At 40.5% G+C, this 12416-nt stretch overlaps 1 protein-coding gene across 3 annotated transcripts in view; it reads right to left on the reverse strand.

Moving 5' to 3' along the window:
• Nucleotides 1–1075: 1075 nt before the first annotated feature.
• The window catches only part of LOC119825569 (cytochrome P450 3A11-like), a 794398-nt gene continuing 783057 nt past the window's right edge, over nucleotides 1076–12416 (reverse strand). For all 3 annotated transcript variants that reach the window (XM_038346521.2, XM_038346526.2, XM_038346524.2), the window contains 6 exons: nucleotides 10799–10926; nucleotides 9814–9883; nucleotides 6838–6998; nucleotides 5740–5966; nucleotides 4148–4310; nucleotides 1076–1361 (listed from right to left, as the gene is read on the reverse strand). In XM_038346521.2, the coding sequence (XP_038202449.1) occupies nucleotides 1266–1361; nucleotides 4148–4310; nucleotides 5740–5966; nucleotides 6838–6998; nucleotides 9814–9883; nucleotides 10799–10926 (845 nt within the window). In that variant the 3' untranslated portion in view covers nucleotides 1076–1265. The remainder of the gene's footprint in view (nucleotides 1362–4147; nucleotides 4311–5739; nucleotides 5967–6837; nucleotides 6999–9813; nucleotides 9884–10798; nucleotides 10927–12416) is intronic.

Raw genomic sequence — 12416 nt, forward strand, 5'->3', positions numbered from 1 at the left:
ATGGATGGAGATAGAGACAGAGCCACACATTGGTGCACCGGACTGAGCTCCCAAGGCCCAAATGAGGAGCAGAAGGAGGGAGAACATGAGCAAGGAAGTCTGGACTGCGAGGGGTGCGCCCATCCACTGAGATGGTGGGGTTGTTCTATTCGGAGCTTCCCAAGGCCAGATGGACTGGGACTGAAAAAGCATGGGATAAAACCGGATTCCCTGAACATGGCTGACAATGAGGGCTGCTGAGAAGCCAAGGACAATGACACTGGATTTGGATCCTACTACGCATACTGGCTTTGGGGGGGGCCTAGCCTGTTTGGATGCTTACCTTCCTGGACCTGGATGGAGCAGGGAGGAATTTGGACTTCCCACAGGGCAGGGAACCCTTACTGCTCTTGGACAGGAGAGGAAGGGGGAATGGAGGGGGGAGGGGGTAAATGGGAGGCGGGGAGGAGGCAGAAATTTTTAATAAAAATACAAAAATAAAAGAATAAAAATAATCTGTCAGTTATTCTAGGCCTTAGCCAAAGTTGGTTGCTTCAGTGCTGCAAATGTGACTTTAGGTGATTGCCCAGGTAGCCAGTTGTCTCTGTGATTTATTGCATGTTTTGGAAGTTGTTTGATTGCACTTCCTAATTACTCAAATAACATTGTTTCCCTTCTCAGATCTTCGATGGGGTAGAAGACTAGATAAATGTAGTTACTTTCCTCTCATGACTTGGCCAAGTTATTTATTATACAAGACTTAAGCTAGTTAGAATAGGATATTTGCTCTTATTGTATATAATTTTGTAGTAGGTTTGGAACTCTCTTACTTAAACAAAAGAGGGAGGTGCTACGGGAGCTCCTTCCACCCCTTCAGCCAATAGCCTTTAAGATACCAGCCCACTTGGGCATGGTCTCTTTGGCTTGAAAAAGCAGTGGTAGCCATGTGCTCCCTCTCTTGCTTCGGACTCGGCTTCTGACTACCAGATTCCTTTCCTGGTCATGCAGGGGGCTGTTGTCCAGGATGGTAATCTGTAAGTTTTCCCCTTTAAATAAATAACCCTTATATTAATCATAATTCCAAACTGGTGTGGGATTGTTTTGTGACTTACTCCTTTATTTTGACAATGAGAAAGCTCAATGGGTGTACTGAATCCTTAACCATGCACCAAGTCCAGTTGATTAATCCTCATCTTCATTTGGGTTTTATTCATGAAGTAAATTAAAGATTCCAATGTTCTTGGACACCACCTGAAGAGGAACACTGCAGAGTCCTTGAGGGAAAGTCACGCTCCAGTTATGAGCACATCCCGTGGTACAACCTTTAGAACAATGGGTTTTTCTGGTTTAAGAAGTGGTTTTCTGTGTAATTTCAAGGGAATCTGCAATCATGGAAGAAAAAATATTGAGAATCAATGAGTGAGCCAACAACAACCCATAATGAAAAGTAAAAATCATTCAGAGTGATGTTTTGCAGGTACATGTAAGCTGCATTTGAGGTCATATGCTTGGACTTCCTTATCTCCAAGCTGTGTTGATTAGATAGTGAAAAACATGCTTCCAAATACGCATAAGGCAATATATTTATTGAGACTCTACAGTATACAGGGACTGAGATGAAGCCATGCTTATTTATGTTATTTCAGTTCTATACTACTTTAGAGTAAAACTGTTAAAATTTTTAAACCTTAATTTTTGTTTTGTTTTATTTTTTTCAAAACAAGGTGTCACTCTGTAGCTGAGTCTGCCCTGAATCTCATTATGTAGACCAGGCAGGCCTCGAAGTCACAGAGATGAGTTCTGCCCATGAGTGCTGGTATTAAATGCATGTGCCATTAAGCCTGGCCAATTTTTACATATTTGAGCCTGATTCTTAGTTACTATGTCATACTGTATTTTTGTAAGTCCTGAAAAGTTATCTTTTGTTTGTTGACATTTGCAAGGTAACCATGAGATGATACATTTCTACTCTATGAACAGTCCCCACAGCCTAGATCATATGTCACTAGTACAGTTGTGTCCATTCAGATAAGTCTTTAGGAGGACAGATATGTGCTTGCTTTCCTAGCATCTATTATGGCTTTCAAAGATGGGATAAATGAAGAATTCTGAGTCCTCCTGTGTTTTCAGTGGTGCTTTAGATCCATGCTATTCAGAGACAGAGGGGAGCAGTGGAATAATCTTTTATTCACAAGAGAAGGGAGGGGAACAAAGTTGCATGGAGATAGAGTTGAGTCAAATTTAAGATGATTGGAGCTTGCCAGAGCATCTGCCTTTGAAAGATGGTCCATTGGCTCTCAAAACTTGAACCTTGCTTTGTCTGTCTAAATCTCTGTACATGCTTATGATTTAAATGCTTTAGGGAGAAAGTAGTAAAATAAGTGAGGTTGTGGGTTGATAAATCTACATAACTTCCTTAAACCACATATCATAGAAGAAATATTTCCATCCCTCTATTCATTCAATAAAACTAATTGAAAAAGAGAAGCCACATTTTAAATACACAAATCTCTTAAATTTTAGCCATCCCTTTGCATGAAACAGGAACAAATTGTTCAGGAAAATGCAAATGCTTTTTCTCTAAATGTCCTATCATATTCTTTTAAAATTTTAAGTAGTATACATGTGTTTTCCATGGAGGCATAAAAAGAGATGTGCATAAAATTTATATACAAGTGTTATCTGCTATTTTTAAATTAGTTTTGATATTTTTATGAAAGAATATTAAAATTGTAAGCTCTACTTAGAAACATTTACCAAAGGATTTCAATGCACAAATTCTCCACAAAGGATCATTGGAGTTTGTGGAAGGAATGATATGAGGTAATATAGGAAAGATACAGAATAGCCTTCAATAGTGAGAGAAAAAGCACAACTAAACTGGAGGCTTTAATGACAAAGTATTAGCATAGGTGATAAATACAGCCTGCAGAAGCCAAAAATAGAACATAAAGCACACAAGGAAATACATGCAAGAAGAAGATTCATTTGCATAATTAACAAGAACTTGAATTTGAGAGTAGAATATGGAGGAAAAAAGAATACATTGTTTATGGAAACATGACAGATATTTGTTTTCTGGTGCAGAGGTCCTGAGAAGTGAGGCAGAACAAGCAATATGTCCCATAAGGTTGAAATTCATCCATAACCAGCAACTTTGTTAAGATTTATTTATTTTTGTATGTATAGGAGTGTTTTACCTGCACATATGTTTGTATACCACATATGTGCAGTCTCAATGAAAGCCAGAAGAGAATACAAGCAGCCCTGGAAATGGATTTACAAATGGTTGTTAGCCAACTTGTGGGTACTGGGAAATGAACTCAGGTCCTTTGTAAGAGCAGCTAGTATTCTTAACCACTGAGCCATCACTTGAGCCCTAACATTTACATTTTGCAATAATGATTCTCAACTTGGCATCACATGGAAAGCCAGATGGGCTTTTAAAACCACACTCTGGTAAATTATTTTAGGATTTCAGACATGATCTCCAGGAACCATGAATTTCTGTTTTTGCTTTTGATATGGGGTATTCTGTAGCTTCTGCTGGCTTCGAATTCACTATGTAGCCAAGGAGTACTTGAATTTCTGATCATCTTGCCTTGTCCTTTTGAGTACAGGGATTGCAGGTATCCTTCCACAGAGCTGCTTCATGCATTTCTGGGGATGGGAACCAGGTCTTTGTGCATGCCAGGTAAGCACTTTGCCATTTGAGAAACATATGAATTGTAAAGCTCATATATGAGTTGTAAAGCTCCTTGGTGATTCTAATGCTCAGCCAGTGGTTGACAAGACAGTCAGAGGAGGGCTTCTGTGAGTTCTGGAAGAATAGTGCACTGCACTGCCCAACAAACATGAAGTCATGATCACTGAACTGCTTTATGGCACATGGCAAAGCAATTTTCAGTGGACATGGCTGGAACTTCAAATAGAATGCACATAATCCTGTCATACTGGCCTGCACTAACTCTTCATCATGCTACAGTTGTACTCTAGACTGACACAGTATCCGAGGCCCCTTAGTTCTTCCCTGGAGACAAATAACTCATTAGGCCATAAAAAGAGTTTGCAAACCTCAAACAAGCAGGTTCAATTTCATACACAGAACCTTCAGTTGAAAAATGTCTCCCATAAATCATTATTTACAGAGATAGTTTTTTCCTCTCACCTGTGTTTCCTTACAAGGCTGGAAGGAGAAATTCTGCAGGAGCTTAGTGAGAGCAAGTTTCATGTTCATGAGAGCAAACCTCATACCAAGGCAGTTCCTGGGTCCATACCCAAAGGGCATGTATACATAAGGATTGATGCTGCCCTTGTTCTCCTTGCTGAATCTGGAGACCCACAGTAATGACAAGTTAGGAAATGATAGAAGAATAAGAGCTACATACATGAATTTACCTTAGACATCTAACCAGACATACATGTAGATTAGGAAAGGTTCACTGAACTGATTCCAGGTATTTGGCTCTGAGAATTGTACACTAAAAGTCCTTTCTGTCGCCCTTGCCCTAACAAAGTTTCCGTATGTGAGATAAGACAAACGCTATAGACAGAAAATGCATCCTATGTGCCCACTAGTGTTATGTGGTAGGGATAATGAACCACTGTCTGATTGGATCGGAGTTCCAATTTACAGTGGTAATTAATGCCTGATACTGTAAATCTGGTGAAAATCCAATGGTTATGGAGGTTATATGCCCTAGGGTTGAATTTACTACTGTTGTTTTGCTAAGTGGAGATGGTATCAAACTGTCTTCTGAATATTCATGTTTATACACAAAAACTAGTGCTGCTATTAGTCTCGGTCAGAGAAGCTTCTGATTGCAGTGGGAGACAGTTAACACAGAGACTCATAACTGGTCAAAATGCTGAGAATGAGTGATGGTGGAGTGCTCAGCCCTTAATATGACATCGTATCATCCCCTCAAAGGCTCAAGAACATCTCATAAGAGGGATCAGAATAATGTAAGAGCCAGGGAATGAGAGGGGTGCTGTGAAACACTATCTTCTGGACCCGACACAGCCATTGTACTCATGAATTCACAGCAACTGTGGTTGCCTACACAAGGCTAGACCATGTTGATACATTCCATCAAAGACTGGAGAGGGAGTTCATGAAACATCACCTCTGTGAAGAACTATTGACAACTAATGGTTCCTGGGATAGGGAGGAAATTCTTTTTAATGGTGTAGCTCTTGTTGAGTTGTCCATTCACCATTAAATAACTCCTAGACCTACACTTATGCAAGCAACCCCAATTAAAATCATGAGTCACAAGACAACAGGACGACATGAATAGAGGAGGAAGACTTGATGGGACAGGCAAGGATTCAACAAGTGTGCAAGGGAGAAGTGACAGGAGGTAAAAAATAACCAAAATACTCTTTACATACATGCTATTGTCAAAGAATAAAAACAAATGGGAGCATATATATCTAATCTCCAAAAGTCTTTTCAAGATAATGCTGGGTTCCATCTCTCAAAAGCATGAGTCAGTTAGACTGAAGGAAAGTGGGTTCCTGCCTCACACCTAAGTTGGTCATTTGTTACTTGATGAAGGAGGATTAAAACACTGTATTTAAATCTCATTTTCCCTCCCATCTCTCTTCCCCTTTCCCCTTTCCCCTTTCTCTGTCATCTTCTTCACAGAATGCAAATGGATACTAAATCACATTTAGATCATCTTTTCAAAAGAGACACTATAGTATATACAGCCCAGCAGAGTTCATAGTAGATTCCCACTCCTGGGATTCTAGTACCTTTCAGGGCGGAATTCTTCAGGCTCTGACCAGTACTGTGGGTCACGGTGAAGAGAAAAAATTGGTATCATCACTACTGACCCCTTGGGAATAAACACACCATCCATTTCCATATCTTGTTTACAGACTCTCTCAAGTCTGTCAGAAATTGAGTATAATCTGAGGGTTTCACTCAACACCATGTCGAGGTACTCCATCTCCATTACTTTATCATAGCTGGGAGGTGCCTGGGAAGACAGAAAAAGGGTTGCTCTGGGATTTTAGATTACCTTTCAATTGATCCTCATTGTACTGTTGAGTTCTCAGTAGCTCCAAAGTTGAGCTGAGAATTGCACTGGTCATAGGCACTTATAACACATTTTAAAGGATTTTTAAATTATTTTATTTTATGAGTGTAGCTGTTTTGCCTACATATGTGTATGTGCACCACATAAGCACAATGTCCACAGAAGTCAGAAGAGGGCATCAGATCCCTAGTGACTGAGATTATATATAGTTGAGGGTTGCCATTTGGGTACTGGGAATCAAACCTGGTTGGATCTTCTGAAAGAGCAGCCAATGATCTTAACCATTGAACTATCCATCCAGTCTCTTACAGAATGGTTAGAATAACTATCACTTGGGCTTTAAAGATATCCCAATTTGTGAATTATCTAGTACGCAATCCTGAGTTCAGATACATATCATTCATAAAGCCAGACATAGTGGCTCACATCTATAATCCCAGGAGGGTGGGGAGAGGGACAGAGACAGGGCATGCCTGGTGATCCTTTTCCAGACTGCCTAACCAATTTGATGATCTCCAGATTTGGTGAGAATACCTGTCTCAAAAACCATGCTGGAGAGTGATTTAGAAAAATACCCAGTGCAGGTCTATGATCTATGCATACACTACACACACACACACACACACACACACACACACACACACACACACACACACAGAGAGAGAGAGAGAGAGAGAGAGAGAGAGAGAGAGAGAGAGAGAGAGAGAGAGAGAGAGAGAGAGAGAGAGAGAGAGAGAGAGAGAGAGAGAGAGAGAACTTTTTGTGATAAGGTGCGTCTTTTTCCCTTCTATTCCAGGCACCGTCCATTCACCTTATTGGGCAGAGCCACATCGATCTCCTCCTGCAGTTTCTTCTGGATATCAGGGTGAGTAGCCAGTAAATACAGGACAAAGGCAAGGGTGCTGCTGGTGGTTTCGTAGCCACCAAAAATAAAGATAATTGACTGGACCATGATTTCTACGTCAGACAGAACTGAAAGTAAGAAAACATTTCAGGAAAGTCAGGTCAGGGTGTACCAACACAGAAGAGATAAGGAGATCATCAAACAAGACTCCTGTTTCCGTAGAGAGAAGTATGGAGAAGTCACTCAGTCACCCTGGGACCGTTATCACTTTAACATCCATGTGACAGCCAGAGAAGGAAAAGATTGCTTCAGTCAGGATGTCCCAAGGTTTATGCTACATTTCTCTTCATCATCAGTGGGCAGTTTCAATGCATGTAGCTTATTCTGTTTTTAAGATTTATTTTTATTATTTATTTACATATATTTGTGTCTGTCTGGGATTTTTGGTTGACTTTCAACTGAGTCTTTATTGTACTCTTGAGTTGTCAGTATATGCAAAGTTGAACTTAGCATAACAAAGGCCCTAGGCATTTACAACACATTTTAATGGGTTTTTAAGTTGTTTTAATTTATGTGTGTAGGTGTTTTGCCTACATATATGTTTGTGTATGTATATTTATGTCTGTGGATGGGTGCCATGTGTGTGTGTTTGGTATGGCTTTGGTGTCCAGGAGAGAGCATCTGATTCCCTAGGCATTGAGTTTTAGAACATTGTGGACTTTTAGAGGTAGATGCTGGGAACTGAACTCTAGTCCTTTGCCAGAGATTAAGAATTTTAATTAATTAATTAATTAATTAATTAGACATTTCCACCTCCTCCCGTCCTCCCATTTTCTTCCCACTCCCCTCACTCCCCCTTACCTCCCTCTACAGTACTAAGAGACGTCAGGGTATCCTGCTCTGTGGGAAGTCCAAGGCCCTCCCTCCTCCATCCATGTCTAGGAAGGTATGTTTCCAAACAGACTAGGCTCCCGAAAAGCAAGTACATGCAGTAGAATCAAAACCAGGTGTCATTATCATTGGCTTCTCAGTCAGCCCTCATTGTCAGCCACATTCAGAGAGGCCAGTTTGATCACATGCTCTTTCAGTCCCAGTCCAGCTTGATGAGCTCCCGTTAGATCAGTCCCACCATCTCCATGGGTGGATACACCCCTCATGGTCCTGACTTCCTTGCTCATATTCTCCCTCCTTCTGCTCTTCAACTGGGCCTTAGGAGCTGAGTCCAGTGCTCCAATGTGGGTCTCTGTCTCTATCTCCATCCATCACCAGATGAAGGTTCTATGGTGATATGCAAGATATTTATCAGTGTGGCTATGGGAGAAGGCCAGTTTAGGCACCCTATCCTCTGATGCCTAAGGACCTAGCTGGGGAAATCCCCTTGGATACCTGGGAATTCCTCTAGAGCCAAGTCTCTTGCCAACCCTACAATGGCTCCCTTAATTAAGATATCTTCTTCCCTGTTCCCATATCCATGATAACCTATGCTGGAGAGGATATGGAGTAAGGAGAACACTCATCCATTGCTGGTGGGAATGCAAACTTGTGCAACCACTTTGGAAATCAGTGTGGCAGTTTCTAAGGAACTGGGAGTCAACCTACCTCAGGATCCAGCAATTCCACTCTTGGGATTATATGCAAGGGTGCCCAATCATACTACAAATGCATTTGATCAACTATGTTCATATCAGCACTATTTGTAATAGCCAGAACCTGGAAACAACCTTGATGCCCCTCAATAGAAGAATGGATAAAGAAGGTGTGGCACATATACACTTTAGAGTTTTACTCAGAGGTAGAAAACAATGACATCTTGAATTTCTCATGCAAATGGATGGAAATGGAAAACACTTTATGGAGTGAGATAACCCAGACCCAAAAAGATGAATATGGTATGTACTCACTCATAAGTGGATTCTATCCATAAACAAAGGGCATTGAGCCTATAATTCATGATCCTAGAGAAGCTAAATAGTAAGGTGAACCCAAAGAAAAACATATATTTATCCTCCTGTATATTGGAAGTAGACAAGATCGCTGGGCAAAAGTTGGGAGCATTGGGGTGGGGGTGGGTTGGGGGTAAGGGGAGATGGGGAAAGAGAAGGGAGAAGGGGAGGATTGGGGAGAGCTTGGGGAAATGGGATGTTTGAGATGGAGAAAGGGTGGATATGGGAGCAGGGAAGAAGATATCTTAATTAAGGGAGCCATTGTAGGGTTGGCAAGAGACTTGGCTCTAGAGGAGTTCCCAGGTGTCCAAGGAGATGGCCCCAGCTAGGTCCTTAGGCATCAGAGGAGAGGATGCCTAAACTGGTCTTCTCCCATAGCCACACTGATAAATATTTTGCATATCACCATAGAACCTTCATCTGGTGATGGATGGAGATAGAGACAGAGACCTACATTGGAGCACTGGACTGAGCTCCCAAGGTCCAGATGAAGAGCAGAAGGAGGGAGAATATGAACAAGGAAGTCAGGACCATGAGGGGTGTATCCACCCACAGAGATGGTGGGACTGATCTAATGGGAGTTCACCAAGGCCAGCTGGACTGGGACTGAAAGAGCATGTGATCAAACCAGACTCTCTGAATGTGGCTGACAATGAGGGCTGACTGAGAAGCCAATGATAATGGCACGGGGTTTTGATTCTACTGCATGTACTGGCTTTTTGGGAGCCTATTCTGTTTGTACACATACCTCTTAGATCTGGATGGAGGGTGAAGGGCCTTGGACTTCCCACAGAGCAGGGCACCCTGACTTTTCTTAGGACTGGAGAGGGAGAGAGAGGGTGGTGAAGGGGAGTGGGAAGGAAATTGGAGCATGGGAGGAGGTGGAAATTTTTAAGTAATTACAAAATAATAAAAATGAAAACCTTCTCACTCATTTTCTGAGCTATCTGACCACTCCCTGAGAGCTTCCTTGTCCATAGACCAGGGAGTCCTTGGTTACCTTTATGAGACTCTTTGTCTTTGGAATTATTTTGAGTGTTCATCATCAGCTGAAGAAAATCCACTCTGTGCTGGAAGCATAAAGAGAAGTTGCAAAAATAGAAGGTCAGTGGTAAGGTCAGAGGTCAGAGGTAGATCAAAAGTGAAGAAGCTCATCCTTCTTTCTGAGAATGTAGCTCCCTTAAATTCACAAATGTGGTTAGTGTTGCTTGAGTCCTTAAAGAACAGAAGCAACTGTAGCTGAACCCGGAAGCAATCCAGCTGATTTATCAACCACTTTACAATAAATTACAATAGATATAATTGTAAAAAAATAACATTGATTTTTTGAAAATGTTTTGTAGGAGGTGAAAATAGTATTTCCCTTGTTTTAATCATTTTTAGATTTTAGAAATTCTTATAGATTTTCATAGATGTATACAATGAGATATGGTCATACCCACCCCATCATTTCCTCCATTTGAATCCTTCTGTATACCTTGTAACATTTCTTCTTCCAAACTTTATGACCTCTTCTTTTTTAATAACCCACTGAGTCCAAGTGCTGCCCATATGTCCCTGTCTGTAGGGTCATTCACTGGTGCACGAGAAAGCTATTGGTAGTTATACCCTCTCTGCAGCCATTAAGTGCCAACAGTTCCCACGGAGGTGTGGGATTTGGAGAGGTCCTTCCTTATCTATGTTGGAGATTTTGTGGTGTTATCTTGTGCTGGTCCTGTGCCTTGTCATTTTTTTTCTTAATTTTAATCCTTACAAAGGGAACTCTTGATTTCATTTGTTTTTCTAAGGCTTAATTCCTGACTTATTCTCAATCAGTTTTTCAAAATTCCAAGTTTTCCTCTCCCAGAAATAGAAATATCCCTTTTCTCTCTCTAAATATTCTTTTATATCTATTTTTAGTGATAGATGAAGTGAAACACACAGCTCACATGTTCACAGCCCAACATTACAAACCCTGCGCCTCTCAGGAGACCACCACTTTTTACCTTCTCACCAGAGTTCAGCCGGTTTTCCTTCATTTTATCCACAAATTTTCTGAAGAATGCTATGGAATCCTTTGGGTATCTGGAGACATTTAGCATCTCATATATTGGTGTAAGAAATGGAAAAAGTACTGGAAAGGATAGAAAAATAATAAATTTTAGTGGAAATACAGGTTTCATGTAGTGAAATCATAAAACAGTCTAAAGAATTAGTAACCAGTATCTCAACCAAACTATTCTTTCTGTGACGTTGCTCACACTGGGTCACCACCATAATGCTCCTTCTGCATTGAGGAGTAGTGAAAGGAACAGTTCTGATTCTTGGATTTAACTCTGCTCCTGTAGTTTGTGTGGATCCAAAATACAGACAGGGCCATTGACATGGTTCAACAGCTAAAGGGACCTGCAGAATAGCCTAACCACCTGAGTTTCATCCCTGCATCCACACTGTGGAAGTAGAGAATCAACACATGCCATATAAACACCAAAGCACGTGTCCACACAATAGACAAATAAATCAATAAATTTCTTTTTAAGCTAATAAATAAACAAGGAGAAAAATAGGTAGATTTCTCATTAGCTGATAAGTAGTAAAGAAAGTACAGCCAAGGTAGCATTTGTTTTTCAGCTGGCATGATACAAACAAAACTAGCACCAGAAAGGATATTTGGAAAATATAATTCTGTGCAAATTAATTATATAAATATCCTTATCACATAACAATCTTATTAAATAACCAACAGTTCAAGAAATCCAGCAGGATACTGGAAAATTTATTGAGATACAGTTTTGCATCAGAGTACTTGCCTAGCATGTGCAAGATCTTGTGATCTCCTTCGAGTAGCAAAAGAATACAAAATGTCTTAAGAGAGTATGAAATGAAGATAAACCAAGACCATATAGAGAAAAGGTGCAGGGAGGTTTATGTTGTGGGATAATATTTTTGTACACTGTGAAGATGTGTCTCTGCTAAGGCACTTTTGGATTGGTTTAATAAAGAGCTCAATGGCCAATAGCTAGGCAGGAGAGGATAATCAGGACTTCCAGTAGGAGAGAGGCACTCTGGGAATAAGAGAGGTGTAATTCACCAGCAAGATGTGGAGGCAGGGGGTTGGAATTGAGAGTCAGATGTACATATGAAGTAAAGGTAATGAACCATGTGGTGGAAGGTAGATTAATAGAAATGGGTTAATTTAAGTTATAAGAGCTAGTTGGAAATAAGTCTAAACTAAGGCCAAGCTTTTATAATTAATAAGAAGTCTCGATGTCATTATTTGTGTTCTGGTGTCCAAATAAAGTCCAGCCACAGGCTTACAGCCTTAATTTTTTAAACCTCAAATATGAGACTTTACATTGTAAAATAAAATTTTAAAACAACTAACTCCAGGGCATTGATAAAATATTTGCTGTGCAAGCACAGGATCTGAATTTGATACCCAGCACCTCTGTAAAGCCAAGGTCAAAGACAGGTGACCAATCTCAGATAGAAAGGAAAATCACACGATCTCCCTCAGTTCCAGAGTCTAGCCTAAAATGAAAAATGCAAATATGTGAAAGGTATAAATGTGGATATGGGATAATGCTCAAAAGGAGACAAGGAGAGGATGATACTTGGTGATGA

This window comes from Arvicola amphibius, chromosome 10, assembly GCF_903992535.2.
Source record: "Arvicola amphibius chromosome 10, mArvAmp1.2, whole genome shotgun sequence".
NCBI classification, from domain to species: Eukaryota; Metazoa; Chordata; class Mammalia; order Rodentia; family Cricetidae; genus Arvicola; species Arvicola amphibius.